This window comes from Athene noctua, chromosome 3, assembly GCF_965140245.1.
Source record: "Athene noctua chromosome 3, bAthNoc1.hap1.1, whole genome shotgun sequence".
NCBI lineage: Eukaryota > Metazoa > Chordata > Aves > Strigiformes > Strigidae > Athene > Athene noctua.
Genome location: NC_134039.1, coordinates 51,014,139 through 51,036,904, shown reverse-complemented (window position 1 = coordinate 51,036,904; position 22,766 = coordinate 51,014,139). Strand labels below are relative to the sequence as shown.

The window sequence follows — 22,766 nt, the reverse complement described above, 5'->3', positions numbered from 1 at the left end:
ATAGAAAAACATGGAATTATTTCACTTTAACAGATAATGGAGCATCTTTCAAATGCTTGAAACCAGAGAGCACTCGTCTTTAATGCGAGCTGGGGGAAATTGAAGAGGCATATTTTTACAATTCATTCAAATTTAAACTATTTTTCCAAACATGCATTTTGTGATCAAACATGAAGATGTTAAATACTAAAAAGGTGACATAAATATTAAATATGTTATACAATATCTTACAGTTAAATACTGCATTTATCAGAAGTGATTTTTCCTAAGGGGTGAAGTGTCACTTGTGCTTCTACCAATTGTGAGTAGCCCCAACTCTCACTGTTAAACAGTTGAAATCCATGTATTTAACTGAAGTCTATTGTACTCTGTGTGTGAATGTGTAGTAAATAAAAAGTATATTGTATCTATGATTGTGTGAAAAATTACTTGACCAGAGCTGAGCCTCCAGCTGAGAACTAATCTCTCCTTCCCCCATTGCTTATAGAAAAGACAGCTGTGATGCCAAAACCAAAGCTTAATGGTTACTTTTTCCTAGGGAGCCACTGTTTTAAAACCAAGCCAGCAAGTTTTTTTTTCCCCTTCCTTTTTTTTTTTTTTTTTTTTTCTTTTTTCTCCCTAGTGATGCTGTAGTTATTTTTAGGAAGCATTTATGAAACCTGTTGCCAGCTCTCTTGCAGCTTTTAAAGATAGTTTCTTCACTTGCTCTAGCTGATTTTATTTTTATTTCTTGGTTTATTTTGGAACCAAAATGGGAGCTTTTAGAACCTAAGGTAAAATTATGGGGTTGTTTTTTGTTTGTCTTTTTAATTTGAGGATTTTCAACAGAAATACATGTTTAAGAAGTGATAGAAAATTCTGTTATGGAATTGGTCCTTTGAAGTTCTAGTTCTTTAACTAGAACTTAAACATGTGTAAATCAGATAGTAGGTCCGTGTTCTCTGTAGTGTTATGATATACCAGCCATTTTTCTCATGTAACTCAAAACACTGTATATATGGATGTTATGTAAGGCAGACACTCAGTGCAGAAGTGTATGGTTTTCCTTACAATGCAACAGTCCAATTATGATGAGTTTAAGATAAATAGTTTAAAAATCACAAATCTCTAATTCACAACAATATATAATACAGGAGAATCTTTAGCAGCCCTTCTGTCAGAATACATGTTCAAGATGAACTAATTCAGTGATAAAAGAAATCATACCCATTAATACACTATGTACTTTAAAGTACATACTGTTGCATTAAGAATTTATGACTTCAAAAGGTAAATGGAAAGATATGTCTCTGTATAATTGTATTCTATTGTTCTGGGTTAAGATCGGTTTCTTCTTATGTTCTGCTCTTCTTGCAGATATCTCCTTGTCTGAGAAAGTACTTCTTTTCCATTGATTAATGCTATCTTCTTTTCATTACATTCTTCATTAACTGCTTAATGTCAGCTTTGCCTGGAATTTATTTTCATGTTTCTGCCTTATTGTCTCTTAGATTGCATGTTATCTTTAGTACAATAGCAAAATTGCACACTTGTGGCTTTCCAGGATCTATTGGCACCTCCATATGGACATGAGGTGCTATGACTCTAAAAGAAATACCAACATTTGTTTTGAAGATAATTTTAGCTGACAAGGCTGGTTTGTAAGGCAGAAAAAGCAAACAACGGGTTGTGTGTAGTAATAGTCATAAATGCTAGTCATTGCAAGCCTTTTTTTGTGGTTATTAGAGCTCAGCTATAGAGTATGAGATACTTTAAAACTCTGAAAAGTATCATGTTTCTTATATAGGTATTTTTGTAATACTTGGTCTAATCCAGAAAGTGTTAGAGTGATAGAAGGCCACAAATTGGTAAATATTTGATTGTGTGTTGAGCTAGTTAGCTTGTGGCAAATTTTAACAGATCCAGAGCCTTCATTTCTGTAAATGTGAGTTTGCATTTGATAGAATGGAGGATTCCAAATAATTGATCATTGATATTCTTTTGCTTTTACAGGTGATCTTGTTGAAAGGATAACATAGGAGGATTAGCATAATATGTGTTAGTGGATTCAGAAGAGCAGGGAGACACACGCATAATTTAGGTCTTATTGAAATTTCTGTTTATTGCTGTTACAAAGCAATACATTTCATATCACATATGCTATTTTTAAATTATGTGGGGAGGGGATTAAAAACAGTTGAACAGAGCTTTTGCTTGGGGAATTAAGGGAAAAGTTGTTTTGTGTTCTTCATTTGTAAACATTGCTTCAGGCTTCTAAAATGACTTGCTTCGTCATTCAGTAGTGTCAGCTTGTCAGAAGACGGACAGCTGTTAGCTTTGTTCACATGCTTGGTATATTTCAATATACTTCAAGAAAAATAAATGTTAATTATATCACCTGTAGAAAAAGTTGCTTCATGTTGCACCTGACACACTGGCAAATACGAGGAGGGTGATTTTTTTTTTTTTTTTTTAGCTGTATTTAAATAGATTATAATGTTATCTTTTGCTCTCCAAACAATGATAATGAACAATAACAAAGACTGTATTCTTTGTGTAGTGACATGGGCCTCCCCTGGTGCTTCAGGCCTATGTAAAAATGGATGGAACCCAATTATGGGTTTGTTAATGTGACTGGTCACAAAAACACATTGACAGTGCATTAAAGTGGTTTAAATATTACAGAGCTCAGTAAGCGTTCCAAACTTTTAATTTTTTGGGCTGCTTCTTGCAATTCACATTCCTTTTGCAGCGCCTGTTGTTGGTATATAGAGCTCCACTGTCAAATTGTGTCCTTTCCAAAGCTAGCAATGCTTTTCCAAACTTCTCTGTTCCAAATCTATACTTCCCAGAACTCCAGCTACACAATGAGTGCTGTGGGTTCATCGTCATCCGAAAGCTGCTTTGAGGTTTAAAGACAGGATACAGATAGTACATATAAGTAATTTCAAATATGACACATGCAACTCAAAACATACAGATTTACAGATAATAAAATCTCAGAATCACAGAACCATTCAGGTTGGAAAAGACCCTGGAGATCACTGAGTCCAACCATCAGCACTATATCATTTGGAAACCTCCCTTTACCATTTTCACTAGTCTGTCTAGCTGTTCAAGGTTCTGAAGATGGTTTCATTTTTTAAAGTCTTACCTTATTTTTTGAGCAGCAGTTTCTTCTAAGAGCCATCAGTGTTTTCTTTCTGTTATTGCCCTTACTTGACTGTCCCATTCTAATACTATTCCTCTGGTTTTTCATGCATTGTTCCTTCATTAAAGGCAACTTTCTAAAACTTTTGCAGGAAAAGCAGATGGAGGTTGAGGACATACTATCATAAGTTACTTCTTCTATGGCATTTCTGTTTTAAAGAAATTTATGTAAACTTGCCTTGCATCTTTACTTGCTTTCCGCTGTTAGCTATTTACTATTGACTGTTAATAATAGTTTATTTTTTCTCCAGTCTCAAAAGCATGAAAGCAAAGGTGCAATGTAATTTAAATAAAAATAATTCTTCCAGAAAAAATGAAGTTTGCAGGCTGATAAAGCATCATCTCCTAGTCTCCTTCACATAGTAGGCACTGTATTCTGCCGGATATGTTTTGATAAAATGTCACAGAACACTGAAAGAAAAATATATGAATAGACCTGCCTCATGGGATGACTGTGGTAGATATGTTCTCTAAACTCCTCAAATGTGTTTCTGTGGGCCAGTACAGATATGAAGGAGCTCAAAAATGGCATTCCCTTTTGAGAAGTAAACTCTTAACAGTTTGTCCTTTAGAGCAAATACTGAGGATCTATCTGCATTACAATTACTTTTAATTAAATTATCATGATGTTACTCAGCTCATTGGAGGAAATCTTTCATGTGAATGCACTATAGCCAAAAGACACCAATTGCATTTTGTAGCTGTCTAGTGCCCCTTCTAAAGTGGCAGTTTATGATGAGGGGAGAGCTGCAGAGAAGGAAAAACATGGGAAGTGGAAATCTCCAGGAAAATAAATTCAATCTGTTTATTACCCCTACATCTCCTAAATTTCCAAAAGAGATTTCTGTTAACCATGTGAAAACTGTAATCTTTGAGTCAGGTGAGGAAAGCAGTAGGAAGCAAGCAGGGCTGAAAGTAGAAGCTTATTGTGTACCCTGTACATACACATTTCTGTTGCTGCTGTGCACTGTTGAGCTCGGTCAGGAGTTGGTTATATTGTGGAGGTTGCATTACGACCAGTGACAAGCTTGTGCTTTTTCTTCCTGGTGGAACTAAGGCTTGCTGACTTAAGGGAATTGGGGTTGATTGCAGTAGCTGGACTGCATCTGCAAAGGGAGATGAAAGGTAATTTTCCCTGGGGATTTGAAGGTAATTTTCCCTGCGGATCTCCCATGCACAGATGAACCAGGGACTAAGATAGGGAAGAGTTGACCATAGAAACAAGCTTGAAGAGTATGTGTGCCCTGGAGTTCAAAAAGTATCTTGTGCAAACTAGGGTGAAGCATTTAGTTTATGATTAAGCTGAACAGGCAAAACTAACTTTACAGGGATTTTTCATGGAGAATGTCCAGTAAACACAATGCCACTTAGCTTCTTTTGAGGCAAGCTAGAGAGCAGAGAAAATGCATGTGTATGGAAAAGGGAAGGACTGATAGGAAACCCAACTATTAAAAAGAAATGATCAGATGTAAAAGTTTGAGAACAGCAGCTTTATGGCAGTGGAACTATAAACTACCCAGATTTCTGAGGCCATTAAAAGAGGGGGAAGTTTTCTTCCCCATTTTAAATTTTCAATAACTCTTGTGATTAAAACAAAACAACTTTATTAATGAAAAGTGAGTAATTGTGCAGTGAGGGGACAGTTGGAATTCAGTTGGATGTGAAGAGTGTGATACTGTACAGGAATAATATCAGGAGTGTACCATGGGACACTTGCATCCAATTGTAGACTTCTACAATTACTAATCTCAATTATTTATCAGGATTGATTCTTTGCATATTTTTCCTTGTCATTCTTATCAATTGACTTTCAAATGTTTGTTAGTTGTTTCTAATGTGAATAATGCTTAGTGACTGCAGAAATACTCTTGAACTTTAGCCAAAGCTACTATAATGCAGATTTCATTATGACTACTGCCTGAAATAGTTTAAGAGTTTAACCTTTTTGGTTGATTGTTTTTTCTAACACCTGTAGTATTAGAGCATTATCTTAGGAGATTCTTGTGCCTTTCCAGTGTTCTCAGATATGCTTACTTTACTGTTTTGAGGGTTATGCTTTATTTAGTATTTGCATGATTTCATCTGGAAACAAATTGCTTTAAATCTTACTATTTTAACTGTTTCAGTCTTCCCCGGTTTCTCCAGACAGATGCATCATAGGTTTATAATGAAGTTGTTACAAGGCATTTTGCGCATTCTTTTATCTCTCAAGGCTTTCCTGCATTTGCATGCTGGATTGTGCTGTCCTAGCAGGGAAGCTATAAATAGACTCTCTGATGCAGTGAGGCAGCTATGCCACAGTGGCCTTGGAAATCTCAGCTTTCACCTGTAACTCTGCATTCCCATTCCCACCGACCTCACTCTTGCAGTAGCAGGATGCAAAAGGGACATAAATGATTGATTGCTGCTGGTGGTGTCTAAAGTCTGAGTGTATTAAATTTGATGGAGCAATGAAGAATAGAGTAAACTGTGAAGCAGCTCCTGTCAAAAAGGGGTAGGGATATAATAATTACAGTTATTGCAGTACATTAGATTTTTGTTGTTTGCACAGGTGCCTTTTAAATTGAAATTAATGTTATTACCAAAGTTACAATATTTAAAATCCTTTCATGTTCACAGAAGTTACTTTAACAGTTTTAATCATTTATGTTTATGAAGTCCTTGTATGTATTGAAGTACTAAAGAGTACATGTTTACATTGTGAAAGATGTTTTGTTTTTTTACAGTGTGAAAAATTCAAACTATTGTCTCCCATCATATACTGCTTATAAGAATTATGATTATTCAGAGCCAGGAAGACACAATGAGCAGCCAGGCCTGTGTGGCCTGAGTAACTTGGGGAATACATGTTTCATGAATTCAGCAATTCAGGTATGTACTTTAGAATAAAATGAGCTTGGTTTATTATTTGGAAACTAATAACTTGTTATATTTTGTCATGCTTGGAAACTAATATTAAGAGACTCCATTAAGTAACAGGATAGGATTAAGTAAGGAAATAATACATCCATACTGGTATACTAGAAAGTTGATTTACATAGCTGCATTCATTGTTTCCACTGTTTTTTCACAGTGATCAATGACAGAAACAGATTTGACCAGCATCCTGCATGAGTGAACCCTTAAGTGGGAATATTTGCTTTTTGTCATGATTACCATGCATGCATGTCCTGAAAAATACTTTTTCATTTTGAGGTGCGCTTAAGAGGTGCACTTAAGTACAGATTGTAGTGCTGAAGTGTCAAAGAGTAGATGACTGGCAGATTACTGGGCCTTTATTTCTAACTAATTACCGTATACTTTTAGTGTGCAGGTTAGCATGCAGGGAACCTTCAAACATATTTCCCTTTGACCTTTTCCCTTTGAATAGCTGCTATTTCATGCTTGAGATATTTTACAGGAATGTAATAGCTTGGTTTTTTGTTGTGATTGCAAGAGAAATACTGGTATACCTAGTATTACTCTTACCAAGACAAAAATTAGTCCTTTTACTTCTAAGTGGAAGCTGCAGTGGTAGATTAATTAATGATCAGAAAGAACTAGTAGTTTAATTTGGTTTTGTTTAGTTCTGGAACTTGTGTTTTGTCATCAAAGCAGTCTTATGTCAAAAAACCTGTAGTGTATTTAAGTTCTCATTCACATTTTTTTTCCTGTTGAGTGTGAACCAAACATACTTCAGAGTTAATCTCCTCCTCCTTTGTCATCACAAGGGTTCCTGACTTACAGTGATTTCTTTGGGTAAAATAAAAAAAAAAAAAAAAAATAAAAAAAAAAATTATAAATTCCTTCTTTAGCCTGTCCAGAAAAAGTTTCAGATGCATTTGTAAGCTAAGTTTATGAAGCTGTTGAAACTTGTTCAAAAGAAGGAATATTCCAGATTTTCATAGTCTGTGCAGATTTTCTATCCCTTCTTTGTATATAGAATCTGAGAATAATTTGGGTTAGAAAGCACCCCAGAATGATCATGGGTCCCGCCTTCTGTTTGTGTCCACTACACTAGTCCTGCCACTGCACTTATGAGAAGAGTCTGGCTCCACCTCTCTGTAGCCTCCCATTAGGTAGCTGTAGACAGGCATGAGCTCTCTCCTTAAATTGAACAAATGCATACAGCTCTCGGCCACTGGGGAGCCCTAAAGAGGACAGCGCTCCAGCAGCAGTCTCACAAGTGCCAAATAGGAGGGAAGACTTGCTTCCCTTTGCCTCTGGCTACTATTGCTTGCCCAGCTTGCAGTTGGCCACCTTTTCCACAGGCATGCACTGCTGGCTCTTCCATTTCCACAGAAAAGGGCCACTGGGTCATATTATGTAGCTGCTGTCTAACCAGTCAGCTCCCAACCTGTAGTGGTAAATGGGGTTATTCTAGAGTTATTGCATGGTTATTCCATACTTATTTATATAAGACATCCATAAAATTCAGTTTATTCTTGTTTCTAAAAATGTTTTTGTGAGAATACTTGAAGAAAAGTTGAACAGTGCAGGAAGTAATTCAAATTTTTTTTTTAGCATGCTGCACAAAAGATGGATAAATTGAAAGAGGGAGGGACACACATTTTGCAGCATCCATTCTAAATAAAAATACTGTATGTAACCTCTCTTGATTACTGAATTCATCGTTATGCTATTGTAAAGAAAGGAAAAGAATGTATTTTTGTGTCTAGTGTGTGAACCAGAACCGTCTTTTAAAAGTTGAGTTAAAAGAATATCCTTAGTATATAGTGGGGGTTTTTTTATGGTGCGACACTGTTCATCAGGCTGGACTGACTGAAAATAAGGATAATTTTGATTACTTATTCAAACCGTTGTTAAATTGGTATACTTGAATTTGCATACATGTAGATTTAAGAGTAACCCTTTAGGTGAGAATTACAAGCATGGATTATGGCCTTTAGGAATCTTACACAGCTTAACAAACTTATTAGAGTTCACATCAGTATTCCATTCTGTTAACTGGATGTAATTTTGAGGTCTGCATTCTAAATCATCAGCTTTGACTTGATTGCTTTTCAGTTATATCTAGGGAATCAAGTGTTCGAATAAGTTGTAGTGTAAATTAATAAATACAATTTTGCTGATGCACAGGACAGTGCTCTGGGTAAGAAAGTCAGGTGTTTATTGAGCAGTGCAGCTTTTAATTTGGCGTGGTACCTTTAGTATGTCCTTGTTGGTGTGTTTTTTCTAATGCATTATTTGTCCTCGTTCTTAGCAAGGAAGCTATGTTTCAGTTCCACCTACTATATCTCTCAAAGAAAGTATTGTTCAGAGTTTAATGTTAAAAAATCCATTAAAGTCCTTTTAATGAAAGCATGACGTGTTCTTTACACACAAAGGTGTTCCAGACTGCAAGATCTACTGTCTTCCCCTTGCCACCACTTAAGTACTATCTTTTTTTCCAATTACACTGAAAGCATATATTTCTACTGCGCTAATTTGCCATTAATTTCACCTCCTACTGTTACCAGAGTAAGACTGGATTGTTCAGGGTAGAGGTGTAATGCCTATGGCTCAAGCACTCTGAAAACATTTGATCTTGTCTAATCTTGGAAGCAACAAAGGGATGGGCCCAGATAGTATGTTGATGGCACACAAGGGAATTCTGCTTGGGAATATTGAGTGCTCTAGGCTTTGATCTGGATGATGAAACAGCAATGGATGTTGTTTATCGCAACTTCAGTAAGCCTTTTTGACACAGTCTCATGTAAAATCCTCACAGACAAGCAGATGAAACATGGGTTACATAAATGTACAGCAAAATGGATTGAAAACCAGCTGAATGGTTGGGCCCAGATCATTTTGACTAGTGGCACAAAGGCCAGTTGGAGGCCAGTCAGTAGTGACATACGCAAGGGCTCAGCACTAGGTCCTATACTCTCTTAACATCTTTATTAATGACCAGAACATCAGGACAGAGTGTACCCTCAGTAGGATGAGAGATGACACAAATCTGGAAGGAGGGACTGATACACCAGATGTGTGTGCTGCCAATCGGAGGGACCCCAGCAGGCTGCAGAAATGAGTAGAAAGGAAGCTCATGAAGTTCAGTCAAAGGAAATGCAAAGGCCTGCACCTGGGGAGGAATAACCCCAGGCACCAGTACACACTGGGGTGCTGGGGGGGATGGGGCCTGAGGGCCATGAGTGACCAGATGGAATGCATCTTGGCAGAGGAACATCGGGAGTCCTGCTGGACAAAAAGCTGAACATGAGCCAGCAGCGTGTCCTTGGGCAAATCACCATGTGGGCTGCATTGGGAAAAGCACTGCCAGCAGCTCAAGGGAGGTGGATCCTTCCCTTCCACTCAGCATGGGCAAGACACCTCTGGAGTGCTGCGTTCACTGCTGGGCTCCCCAGTTCCAGAGACACAGGGACACACGGGAGCAAGTCCAGTGAGAAGCCACAAAGGGGATCAAGGGATTGCAGCACTGACCTGAGTGGAGAGACTGAGATAACTTGGACTGTTCAACCTGGAGGAGAGAAGGCTCCAGAGTGATCTTACCAATGTGTACAAATACCCAGTGGGAGGAAATTAAAAAGATGGAGCAAGACCCTTCTCAGTGGTGCACACTGAAAGGAGAAGAGGCAATGGGCACAAACTGAAGCACAGGCCATTCTGTTTAAATATAAGAATTTTTTTTTTACAGTGAGGGTTATCAAACAGTGGACTAGGTTTTCCAGAAAGGCTGTGGAGCCTCTATCCTTGGAGATGCTCAAAACCTGACTGGACACAGTCCCGGGCAACCTGCTCTAGGTGACTGATTCTCTGAGCAGGTGGGTTGGACCTGACAATCTCCAAAGGTGCCCTCCAACCTCAGTGATTCTGTGATTCTTTGATCTTCTTTGGTTATGTACTCTAGCTTATTTACCTTCTTTAGTTGTCTTCCTTCACACTTATGTCAGCACAGGGTTGTTTATCAGGATAAATCTGTTTTCTCCTAACAAAATAGTTTAATGTAGAGTTTTAGACTTCAAAATACTTTCCAATTCCATTAATGTTCTATTGCAAAAGCTCTGCTTTGATCCTTTTCATTCAGTCAGGACTGAGTATAGTCAATGTAGGTTCCCTTAACAGAAACAGGGTTCAGTTTATCCACTCTCCTGCTACTTTTCTCAGATCTTCATCCTTCCCAAACAGCACTGAAGCCCCATTGAAGCCTCACATAAGAGCCATTTCTGCTTGAGACCACTTCATTTCTCAGACAGCTTCTCTTTGCTCTCATCTCATGTACAGTGAAGATGATTTGCAATCAGAACTGTTACCAGTGTTCCTTGAAGAAAAGGGCCAGTTGCCTGTACATCTTGCTTTCCAGTCTGACAAACTTGTCTGAAGGCTTTTGCCCTGTCACCATACTAGGTAGAAATGTGACAATCCTGGCAGTTTCTTAAATTTTGTTGTCTTCAATCTATAGGTGGATTTAGGCTTGCCTCTTCATGCTTCAAAGTGATTATTATAAAGAGACCTTTGCTTTTCCAAATAGGGGCTTTCAGTGTTACAAAGCTCAAGACAACTAGAGGATAGATTGTGAAAAGATAAGATCCTCTGTGGTACCACGAGCAGCTGCAGGATGAGTAGGAGTAAGGCCAAGAATGTTAAGATACCATTGTATTTATCCAAAGTGCTGTTGTCTTATAACTGTTTCTTATTTTTAAAAAACAATCATTCTATATTTCATATTTTAGCTGTATTGGAACTTTTGTATAGATTTTTCAGATTCTTTTGAAGGGGTATTGCATGTATCTAATTTTAATTTACTTCAGTGCTAACACCTAAGGCTTGATTTTTATTATTAAAGGCTAAATGTCTGCTTTTGCAAATCTGAGCATTAAATAAAACAGGAAAGACAAAAGGGAGTTTGTGGGCTTTATAAAAACCTATTATGGATGCTTATCAAGCAAAAAAATAAAAAGCGTATTTCACAAGTAGTCGTTTTGTTGGAAAAATATTAATCTCCTGAAGCATTGCTGTGCTGCCACCTGTGGATGTTTCCTTAAGTATTGCTTTGCCCTTTTGATTGGATACTATAGTGATTAGAGCTCTGTGGGAATTTTCTTTTTTCTTTTACAGTGAAAACGTGAGAGTTCACAAAGCTTTCATTTTATGATTAAAAAAAAAAAAAAGAATGAAAGTAAATGTCTTAATTAAAAATACTTTTTCCCCACATTTTCATTTTTATGTTTTTCCATCAGTGTGATTATATACACTTGACTTTTGAAAAACAGCTTTTGAGACCTTTCAATGGGGTATTTCAGCAGTTGTCTTTCTTCAGAAAGCTGATCAACATTCCCTCTACAGTTACTTAGGGCTCTTAGGTTATCCAGACAAAACATAACATCTTTCACTGAAACCTGAAATTATTACGTTTTAGTGATCTGGTTCAGTTGCCATAGGCATACAGAGTTTGAGTTTAGGGGGGTATTAGTTGAGTGCTTCTCACCACCTCTGGCACTAAGCGCTTCACACAGAAGTAGGATAAACAGGTGTAAAGTGATTAACTATTTCTCCTATTACATGGATCTTTCAGTCAGTCAGTCAGCTCTTGGTCTTTTATTAGAAGGCTGAAATACGAAATGTCAGTGTCCCTTGCATAAAAGTAACACAGCTGATGAAGAACCATTACAGGAACGCTCAATTTTTAGCTCAATTTCATGATCTTACTGCCTGCTTCTCATTTCCCCATTTCACTGGCATAATAGGTAATGATGTTTTCTTCGCTTTGAAATTTTTTTTTTATTCTTTCTATGTAATATCCCTTATGGAATGTGAATAAATGTATCCTCATTACCTTAGGATCCTAGGATAATTCAGGTTAGAAGGAATAGGAGATTTCTAGTGCCACCTCCTGCTCAAAGGAAGGTTAGCTCTGACGTCAGAACAGGTTGCCAGGCCTTTATCTGGTTGGGTCTGGAAAACCTCCAGGAAGGCTGCACAGCATCTCAGTTCCACTGCTTGACTGTTCTTACAGTGAAAACTTTTTTCCTTATACCCTTAACCTCTCTTGTTTCAACTTATGCCCATTGTTTCTTGTCCTTCCACTATACACCACTGTGAAGAGCCTGATTCTATCTTCTGCGTAACTTCCATGTAGGTACTAGAAGGTTGCTGTTGGGTCTCCCTGAAACAGTCTCTTCTGCAGGCTGAACAAGCCCTGACACTGACACTTGAGCCTTTTCTCACAGGGCAAGTGCTCCCAGGCCACTGACTGTCTTGGTGGCTCTCTTTCTTCATTTTATTTTCTTTTTGTCAGTTAAACAGTCAGAGTACTTAAAAACTCTTTTATCACTCTTCCCACACTTAAATTACATGGATTTAGAGAAGTATAAAGTGACTGGTTTTATTATTATTTTTCCCCCTCTATGAAGGTTTCATAGGACAGGTAGACTTGCTAACAAGATCATTGTCTAGTATTGGAATTACAGTATTCCAGTGAGGCTACAGCATTGAGATATATATATCTCTTAAGACACTAAAAATAAATATTCTTTATTGTTCATTTTTCTGTGCATCTAATGCCTCTCACACCCTACTAGTTACAGCTGTGTTCTCTAAACGATAGACTCTATGTGTCTTTTCAGGTGTATGTACATCGGTAATGTGTTGCATAATACAGCTGATGCACAAATTGTGTTAAGCATTGTTTAGTCCAGTAGAATTGTTGGTCTAATTTTCTTGGAGGTTGATATGATCCCTTGATAATGATTACATTAAACAGTTGTTATCCACAGAATGCTACAGAAAAATCTTTTATTTTTTCCAAGTAATTAATATGTAGCATGGAACTATAATTGCAGTGCTGACCTTTGTCATGCAGAAGACCGATCTTTCTCTTCAGTGGTTTGTCTCATAGTTGGTCTTGGAGTTTCTCTGTTCCGTATTTTCCCATGGTCATTTTGCTAGAGACTGAGCACTTTACAGAAGTCTTTGGTTAAAGAAAACTTGTGGAGACTGCAGTACCTGAAATGAAGTGCCATTCTGTTACCTCTTTAGTTCACAGTTTTTTGTAGTTACACCGCATTTGTTTAGCTTTTTTGGTTTCTATTATTCTTAATCTGTCTGTATACTTGTTAGTTTACCTATGTATGTGTTTTTTTTAAAAAAAAAACAAAACCACCAGGTTGAACAGGGCACATTAATCTGATGAATTTGCTGCCTAGTAGATTGTCTTGATTCTAATAGTTCTTTTTTTTTTCATTTATGTTTTCCATATGGCGTCCTTGCTGACCTACAACATGTCACATGTCTCCCATGACTGGATTGTGCCAGTTGATGACTACAAGCTCTTTAGAGGGATAGACAAGGAAGAAGAGGTGGTGAGGTGGCTCTGTATGTTAGGGACTGTTATGATTGCTTTGAGTATAAGTGTAGTGAAGACAGGGTGGAGTGTCTTTGTGTTAGAATCAGGGGGAAGGCCAACAGGGCAGGTGTTGCAGTGGGAGTCTACTATAGGCCACCCACCCAGGACAGAGAGGTGGATGAAATATTCTATAGGCATTTAGGAGAAATCTCACGATCGCTTACCCTTGTTCTTGTGGGAGACTTTAACTTCCCAGACATCTGCTGGAAATACAACACAGCAGAGCAGGACCAGTCCCAGAGATTCCTGGAATGTGTGGGAGATAACTTCCTGACCCAGCTGGTGAGTGAACCGACCAGAGAAGGTGCCTGCTGGATCTCCTCTTTGTCAACAGAGAAGGACTGGTGGATGATGTGGCATTAGGAGGCCAACTAGGGCACAGTGATCATGAAATAATAGAGTTCTCTGTTCTTAGAGAGGCCAGGAGAGGTGGAAGCAGAACTGACATCCTGGACTTTCAAAGGGTTGACTTTGTCTTGTTTTGGCACCTGTTTGACAGGATCCCTTGAGAGATGGTCCTGAAGGGTATAGGGGTCCAGGAAGGCTGGGCACTCTTCAAGAAGGAAGTGTTAATGGCTCAGTAGCAGGCTGTCCCCAGGTGCTGTAAGGGAAGCTGGTGACAGAGACCACCCTGGCTGAACAGGGAGCTTTGGCTTCAACTCAGGGAGAAAAGGAGAGTTTACAGCCTTTGGAAGAAGGGGCTAGCCACTCACAGTGATTACAAAGATGCTGTGAGGCTATGCAGGGAAGAAATCAGGAGGTCTAAAGCCCAGCTGGAAATTAATCTGGCTTCAGTAATCAAGGACATCAAGAAAAGTCTCTGTAAGTATGTCAGTAGCAAAAGAAAGACAAGGGAGAGCCTCCATCCCCTGCTGGATGCAGGAGGAAGCATGGTAACAAGTGATGAGGAAAAGGCTGAGGTCCTTAATTCCTTGTTTGCCTCAGTATTTAATAACAAGACTAGTTGTGCTGAGGGAATCCAGCCTCAGCAGCCAGAAGACAGAGACTGGGAGAACGACCCCCCCACATTCCAGGAGGAGACAGTCAGTGACCTACTGCATCACATAGACATACACAAGTCTATGGGACCAGATGGGATACACCCGAGGGTGCTGAAGGAGCTGGCTGGGGTGCTCGCCAGGCTGCTTTCCATCATTTACCAGCAGTCCTGGCTGACCGGGGAAGGTCCTGACAGGTTGGAAATTGGCCAATGTGACGCCCATATATAAGAAGGGTCAGAAGGATGATCCAGGAAATTACAGGCCTCTCAGCTTGACTTTGGTGCCCGGGAAGCTGATGGAGCAGCTCATCCTGAGTGCCATCACACAACACATGTGGGACAGACAGATGATCATGCCCAGTCAGCATGGGTTTATGAAAGGCGGGTCCTGCTTGACAAACCTGATCTCCTTCTACAACAGGACGACCTGTTTATTGGATGAGGGAAAGGCTGTGTATATTGTCTACCTTTACTTTAGTAAGGCTTTTGACACCATTTCCCACAGCATTCTCCTGGCAAAACTGGCTGCTCATGGCTTGGATGGGCACACGTTTTGCTGGGTAAAAAACTGTCTGGATGGCCCGGCCCAGACAGTTGTGGTGAATGGAGTTAAATCTAGTTGGCGGCCGGTCACGAGTGGTGTCCCCCAGGGCTGGGTTTTGGGGCCACTCCTGTTTAACATCTTTATTGATGATCTAGACGAGGGGATCGAGTGCACCCTCAGTCAGTTTACAGATGACACCCAGCTGGGTGGGAGTGTTGATCTGCTCGAGGGTAGGGAGGCTCTGCAGAGAGACCTGGACAGGCTGGAGCCATGGGCTGAGGCCAACTGTGTGAGTTTCCATAAGGCCAAGTGCCGGGGGCTGCCCTTGGGCCACAACAACCCCCAGCAGCACTACAGGCTTGGGGAGGAGTGGCTGGAGAGCTGCCAGTCAGACAGGGACCTGGGGGTGTTGATTGACAGCCGGCTGAACAGGAGCCAGCAGTGTGCCCAGGTGGCCAAGAAGGCCAATGGCATCCTGGCTTGTGTCAGCAATAGCGTGGCCAGCAGGGACAGGGAAGGGATCTGACCCCTGTACTCGGCACTGGTGAGGCCGCCCCTCGATTCCTGTGTTCAGTTTTGGGCCCCTCACTACAAAAAGGACATTGAATGACTCGAGCGTGTCCAGAGAAGGGCAACGAAGCTGGTGTAGGGTCTGGAGCACAGGTCGTACGGGGAGCGGCTGAGGGAACTGGGGGTGTTTAGTCTGGAGAAGAGGAGGCTGAGGGGAGACCTCATCGCCCTCTACAGCTACCTGAAAGGAGGTTGCAGAGAGCTGGGGATGGGTCTCATTAACTAAGTAACAAGCGATAGAACAAGAGGTAATGGCTTCAAGTTGCACAGGGAAGTTTTAGACTAGATACTAGGAAGCATTTCTATACAGAACTTGTTGGGCGTTGGAATGGGCTGCCCAGGGAGGTGGTGGAGTCCCCATCCCTGGAGGTGTTTAAGAGTCAGGTTGACATAGTGCTGAGGGATCTGGTGTAGTTGGGAACTGTTAATGTTGGGTTGATGGTTGGACTGGATGACGTTCAAGGTCTTTTCCAACCTAAATGATTCTGTGATATGAGAAAATAGGAATGTATGCTTCCTTTCAAATTGGCTTCTAGATGCTTTTTTCCTTGTGACTTCAATCATGATCTTAAATAGTTCTCCTTTGTCAGCCTTTTCATGAAGTAAACATATTTGTAATTATTTAGCTTTGTCAGTTATGTTGAAAAGATCAGTGGGTGTGTGGCCAACTACATTGGTTCTTTTAGCAGCTACTCTTCTAAAAGTTGTGGCATCTGCTGTTTTAGAAAAGATGTCAGCTCTGTATCTTAGAAATTGCCTTGTTCAGATATATACTTGTGCATTCCAGTACTATCATCAGTGACATCTTATGTTGGAATGTGGAAACTTAGAAAGAAAAATGAAAATTATCTATAGTCATCTTCCTGACATGCATACAGATATAAATTAATATTCTGAGAAAGTGACAAAACTAATTTATCAGGTGAAAACTTGAATAAGATAAATTGTTTTTTTGGTGAAACAACACACTCAGCACATTGTGTAGTGCTTGACTAAGAAACTGTAGAAAAATTTACTATTTTTGCATTATTTCATTTCTTGTTCTGGACATTCCTCACACTAAGTTGATGAGTTGAACTGATTTAATCTTCTAAACCAGTCCAAAAATAATCCAGAAGAAAAGTGAGGAGGAAATAAAGTTTTTTGACAGGTTAGCAAGATGAATACATTTATTGTGCACTCAGATGAGGGTCAGCAGAGAAGGGCCAGGACTTCTTTGGGTAGTAGGATTTGTCACGTCACTTGGATTGAACATGCCATTTTAGATAAAGTGTAGTTTTCTTTATTGTTAGTTTAGTGTGGTTTGCACTGTATTGTTTCTGGATATCTGCTGGAACTTAGTAGTCCATCCATTCATTTAGGTTGATGCTAAAAATGGTCTTTTGAAAACTGACCACTTCTGTGTGGATTTGAGAGACCAAATGTTTCTCCTCCGAGCTGCATGGATCAGTTCAGAACTGACAATGCAAATAGAGGTGCTTGGAATCACCATACTAGGAATAAAAGCTCTTTGCCATGTAGCAAGAGAAAAAATGAGCTTTCTTCAACCCTCAGTGTCCAAAAGGGCCTGTAATATCAGGATTTTTGTTGTAGTGTTGACAGCTCATGAAAGCTTTAGGTGAGGCAGGAGAGAAAGAAAGGAGTGAGGTATGGTCATGAAACTCAGCCCTACAGCATATGACTGGGTTTTCTTTGTCATATTACACAGGTATAATAGGCAGAAATAGGAGTAACTTTTTTTGTCCCACTCAACAAATTTGTAATTCTTCCAGGCTCAATTGTTGCATCTTATATAGTAATGTACATGGAGCTAAAATTTTTGTTCTTTCCCTTGTTTGCAGAGAGGCAGGTGAGACTGATGAAATATTTGACCTTTCTTGGAATTTTTAACAGAGGAAAGAATGCATAAAAACTTTGAATATTTAATGAAGAAACTTTGCTAAATCTATATGCTAAGGCATGGCATGGGGATCATTCCAATTGATGGAAAAATTTTTATTTAAAGGAGTGTGAGGAGTAGCACACAAAAATTCAAAGTGATTCCTAAAATTGTAAATAATACATCAGTGATTACATCCTGCTATCTCTAGGTGCTGACAGAAGAAGCAAACTGGTATAGAGGATAAGTCATTATCTCGGTCTGAACCAAGGCCTTGGCTTTCCTTGAACCAATTGAAGCTCTAAACAGCTTCACAAAATTTAAAAGAACGTAAAGAACATAGGGAGGGCAGTACCAATTCTGATTCAAGGTCTGGTCTGTTTAGCATAGATTGCTGTCTTCCATAGCATCCATGAGCAGATGCCTAGGAAGAGAAGGAACAGGGCAAGCATCCTCACCTTCCCTCCCACCCCTGCCAAAAAAAAATCTGTTTTCAACTATTTTCTGCTCATGTGTTGTTTTGAATGTGGTATACTTTTATTTAATAAGCCCTATTGGTTCTCTCTTCCGAGTGCCTATGCAGTCTCTCCATGAGGTCCTGTAAACTTTGTGCATCTGTAACAACTTTTCAGGAAGGACTTTCATAAAGCTGCTACAATACAAACTGTGTTGTCAGACTGTGGTTGGCTGGACTACAGTGGCTAATAAATTCTGACATAAAGCTTCTGAAAAATATCTGTGCATAACTTGCAATGATAGCTGCAGCCAGTCTCCATTAAAAACCGTTAGCTGTTTCTGGAAAAGACTTTTGGGGTTTTTTCCTCCTTTGTGGTCACTAGGCATTACAGTTTAAAGTATTGTTCATGGCTGCTTTAAAATAAAGTTCAAGCATTCTTTGTTTAGAACTAATTCAAATCACTGTTCTAAATATTCTGTATTTCTATTTACAGTGTCTGAGCAACACACCTCCTCTTACAGAATACTTCCTCAATGATAAATACCAAGAAGAGCTGAATTTTGACAATCCTTTAGGAATGCGAGGTGAAATAGCAAAATCTTATGCAGAGCTTATCAAGCAAATGTGGTCAGGAAAATACAGCTATGTTACCCCAAGAGCATTTAAGGTCAGTAGGGGGTTTAACTTGAATGTACATTGTAAGTTTTGGGTTTGTAGTTTTAAGTATACAAAATGTAGGAAAATATGCAAAATAAAAATTTGAAGAAATATTTATCAGTATGCAATGCATTTGTTTAACTGTTAAAACACTTGGATGTATATTTAAATAAGCATCAACTGTCCTTGTGCTTTGATCTTTGAGAATCTGTCAGTGCTAGGTTAACAGTTGGACTAGATGATCTTCAAGGTCCTTTCCAATCTAGTTGATTCTGTGATTCTGTGAATCAGTTTTGGCTTGCTGTTTCCATTGGAAAGCTTACCTTTTACAACTTTATAAGTTTTACCTTTTCAACTTTCTCCTGTAGCATCTCAGAAGTATGCTTTATAACAAGCTACTAGAAGTATTTGTATTTATTTTTTTTTTAGACACAAGTGGGACGATTTGCACCACAATTTTCTGGTTATCAGCAACAAGATTGTCAGGAGCTACTGGCTTTTCTCTTGGATGGATTACATGAGGATTTGAATCGAATTAGGAAAAAGCCTTATATTCAGTTAAAGGATGCAGATGGGAGACCAGATAAGGTAGTGTTTCTGGTGTTCATCTTCTTCATTTCAGTCAAGGCTACATGTTGCAAGATACTTCTACATGATTGTGCACTGAAAGGTTGGGACACTGCTCATGTGGTTTTTTTTTTCTGGAAGAGATTTCAGAAAATAAGTCAAGACCTTAAATGGAGATCGTGTTCAAATACCTGGGTAATTCCTGTTTATTTGGAAGATGACTGGGGAGATGGGAGGCTCTTAAGGCTTTGCTAAGACCTTTTTGTTCAATTCAGTTCAATTGAACATTCTGGTTTTCTTTTATTCTTATATTGACTGTATGCAGCATTCTGTCTCTCTCCAGTACTCTTACTTTGGGGAAACTCTTCTAGCATGGAGCTACAAGCATATAGATAATTTCTTCTGTTACGAGTGTTGAGTTACTTCAGATCAAATTTTTACTTTTGTCTGCTTTTGTCTTGCCCCAAGTCACTTGAAAGTCTGTCTCAGACTATGTAATATCACTGACAGAGTCTCTGTCCTAGGAAAAGCATACATTTTTTAACCTGTGATCCTTATAGTAGTAACATATCTTACAGAGTCCTTTGGAGTGAGATTTCTGTGTTTAGGTGGTAACTGAGAATGCTGTCAAGTACTCATACTAATAATTCTCACTATTCATTTCCTACTACTTATTTATAATCCAGGTCATGCTTTAATTACAGGTGGTTGCTGAAGAAGCCTGGGAAAACCATTTAAAAAGAAATGATTCCATCATTGTAGATATATTTCATGGCCTTTTTAAATCCACCCTAGTTTGTCCTGAATGTGCTAAGATATCTGTAACCTTTGACCCTTTTTGTTACTTGACACTTCCATTACCCATGAAAAAAGAACGCACTTTGGAAGTTTATTTAGTTAGAATGGATCCACTTGCAAAGCCTATGCAGGTAAGCCTCTTAGTTTATATACAAAACTCCCGATTCATGTGGCATTAACAATGAACCTGAGTTCCTTTACATTTTTTAAATTTATAAGTACAATTAGCAAATCCAACAAGCTTTAGTTTTCTGGTATGTGTTCTGAAGTCCCACTTAGAAAACCTGAAGAAGATTATATGTACCTTCTTATATTTCTATCAGTTTCAAGGAAGATACTGGTAATTTCTTTATGGTTGTATTAAGAAGGCGTCTTAATCTTTAAAATATATGCTGTCCTCATTTTTTATTTTAGTGTTGCTCTAATGAATTTGTATGATTATAAAAAAATATTTTAGACTTAATTCCTCAGTTTCTTAGCCTCAAAAGGGAAATATTTTTAACAAGTGGTGCAAAAAAACCCCATGGCTAAATATATTAGGTAGTCCTGAATGCTTCTGTTTTTCTTTGTCAAAGAAAAAATTTCAGATGAGATTTCTTTGTTAAGAGTATCTCTTTTGCCTTTTTTAGGAAGGACATTATACACCTTAGAATAGCATGAAACAATGTACATAGGTTATGGTAACAAAATCATGATTAAGTGGTTCTACCTGTACCTTCTGGGGTAAGCGAGGATAGGTGAAATAAATAAGACATGGGCAGTTAGGCAGACTTGCAAAAAGGCTTTAACACCTGAAATCAGAGTACTATAAGAACGAAGGTGGGAGAAAAGGGAGTGTTCTCAAAAGCAGTAAGAGCTAGAGAAGTCAAAGATAAAAGGACATGTATTAACTAGTGGGAGATGAGCCTGCTACACATTTAATTATTTGTGGGAACAGGTTTGCTCAAGGGGCATACAGTAGTTGAAGATGACCCTGTATGACATGTGGGGTGGTTATGCAGGCATGAGTAGAGTTTGGGAAGAGTACAAGTTCAGTAGAGCTTCTGTGAGGCTAAATAACTATAAGACTTAAGGAAATACCAAACACATGGTATACTTGGCATTTGATTCCAAAGTTATAATACCTTATTTCTAATTAATCCTGTCTTTATTTATTATGCAAATAACAGGTAAGAGTCCTGTGTGGAGTTTCATTACAAACTGCAGGTGTACTGCACTAAGGGAAGCCACAGAGAGGTTTTCTTTGACTGTTAATCATCAGGTTCTCTCTCTGCATGTGAAATTACAGTTCAGTCTTTATCCATTGCCTGCCATTGCATTTTTTTCCTAGTAATACTTTATAAACAACTTGTGTTGTATTTCATATTCAAGAATCTAGTCAATAGCATGCATATTAGTTAAATGCTTAAATAAATAGGTGCTGTTGAAAGATAAATCTAAGTACTTGATGCTGTTAGTCTTCTTCTGGAGAAAGTAAATTAACATTTTAAAAAAAGCATTGTATAAAGTAATGTAGTATTCAAACTGTGCGTGTCTGTATGAGTAAAGTTGTGAAAGTAACTACTAAGTTTTCAGCAGCTTTCAGAATTTGTGTTATTTTATTTACAGACTTTACACCTTAAGTTTTCATGCATATTTGTTCTCCTAAGAAATTAAAGTGACATTTTATTTTTTTTAGTACAAAGTAGTTGTTCCCAAAATTGGAAATATATTGGATCTTTGCACAGCACTGTCAGTTTTGTCTGGTGTTGCTGCAGATAAGGTAAGAGTGATGTCTTACATGAAGCACAACAATGAACATTTTAACACATAATAATCTGATTTATTGACGTATACTCCATTTTTCTTTTTAGATGATTGTTACTGATATATACAATCACAGGTTCCACAGGATATTTGGCATGGATGAAAATCTAAGTAGTATTATGGAACGTGATGACATTTATGTGTAAGTACAGATAACATGCTTCATGTCTCTTTGCAGTTTGTTTAGTTATTGCAAAAGATTAAAACCTAGATATAAGATAGTAACAAATCTTGGGGGTTTTATTATTTTTTAATTTTTCCACTTTGTAGCTTTCTAAATGACAGCTGTCCTTTGTATTTCTGATTGTTTTTCTTTTTAGATTTGAAATTGCTATCAATAGAACAGAAGATACAGAACAAGTGATAATTCCTGTTTGTTTAAGGGAAAAGTGCAGGCACACTAGCTACAGCCATAGTGGTCCTTCACTGTTTGGTCAACCTTTTCTCATAGCAGTGCCTAGGAATAATACTGAAGATAAACTGTATAACCTGCTGCTGCTAAGAATGTGGTAAGGTTATTGTGTAAAGATAAATGTATTTGTTATGAATAATGCCAGTAGTTGAAATCAATAGGCACTTATTTTTACATTCATTGCTTACAAACTGATTAGATTTGAATACTTAGTCTTTTTATTTGCTTTCTGTTAAATATATTAAATCTAAAATTTAGATTTTAATTTGATTTTTTGTTAGCATGATCTCATCCAAAACTTATTTGAGAAGACAGTAGAGAATCAGTTGGTATTGTCAGTTTAGGGGAATTAATTCTGCTGTATTCATAGCTGTTTGTTAGGGCTTGGTAAAATGAAAATGGTTTGCCAGTTATTCTGCTATGGTTATACCTCCTGTATCTGCTGTGCAACTTCATGTACTAATTTATGTTGTAAAACTACATGGTAGACACTTTCTGAAACTAGACTGGAATGTCATTATGTAGAAGAAATTAGAATCATA

At 38.3% G+C, this 22,766-nt stretch overlaps 1 protein-coding gene across 3 annotated transcripts in view; it reads left to right on the top strand.

Moving 5' to 3' along the window:
- The window catches only part of USP15 (ubiquitin specific peptidase 15), a 73,573-nt gene that overhangs the window by 43,669 nt on the left and 7,138 nt on the right, over nucleotides 1-22,766 (top strand). For all 3 annotated transcript variants that reach the window (XM_074902977.1, XM_074902976.1, XM_074902978.1), the window contains 7 exons: nucleotides 5,916-6,060; nucleotides 18,478-18,651; nucleotides 19,071-19,229; nucleotides 19,913-20,137; nucleotides 21,685-21,768; nucleotides 21,860-21,954; nucleotides 22,133-22,321. In XM_074902977.1, coding sequence (XP_074759078.1) covers nucleotides 5,916-6,060; nucleotides 18,478-18,651; nucleotides 19,071-19,229; nucleotides 19,913-20,137; nucleotides 21,685-21,768; nucleotides 21,860-21,954; nucleotides 22,133-22,321 — 1,071 coding nt within the window. The remainder of the gene's footprint in view (nucleotides 1-5,915; nucleotides 6,061-18,477; nucleotides 18,652-19,070; nucleotides 19,230-19,912; nucleotides 20,138-21,684; nucleotides 21,769-21,859; nucleotides 21,955-22,132; nucleotides 22,322-22,766) is intronic.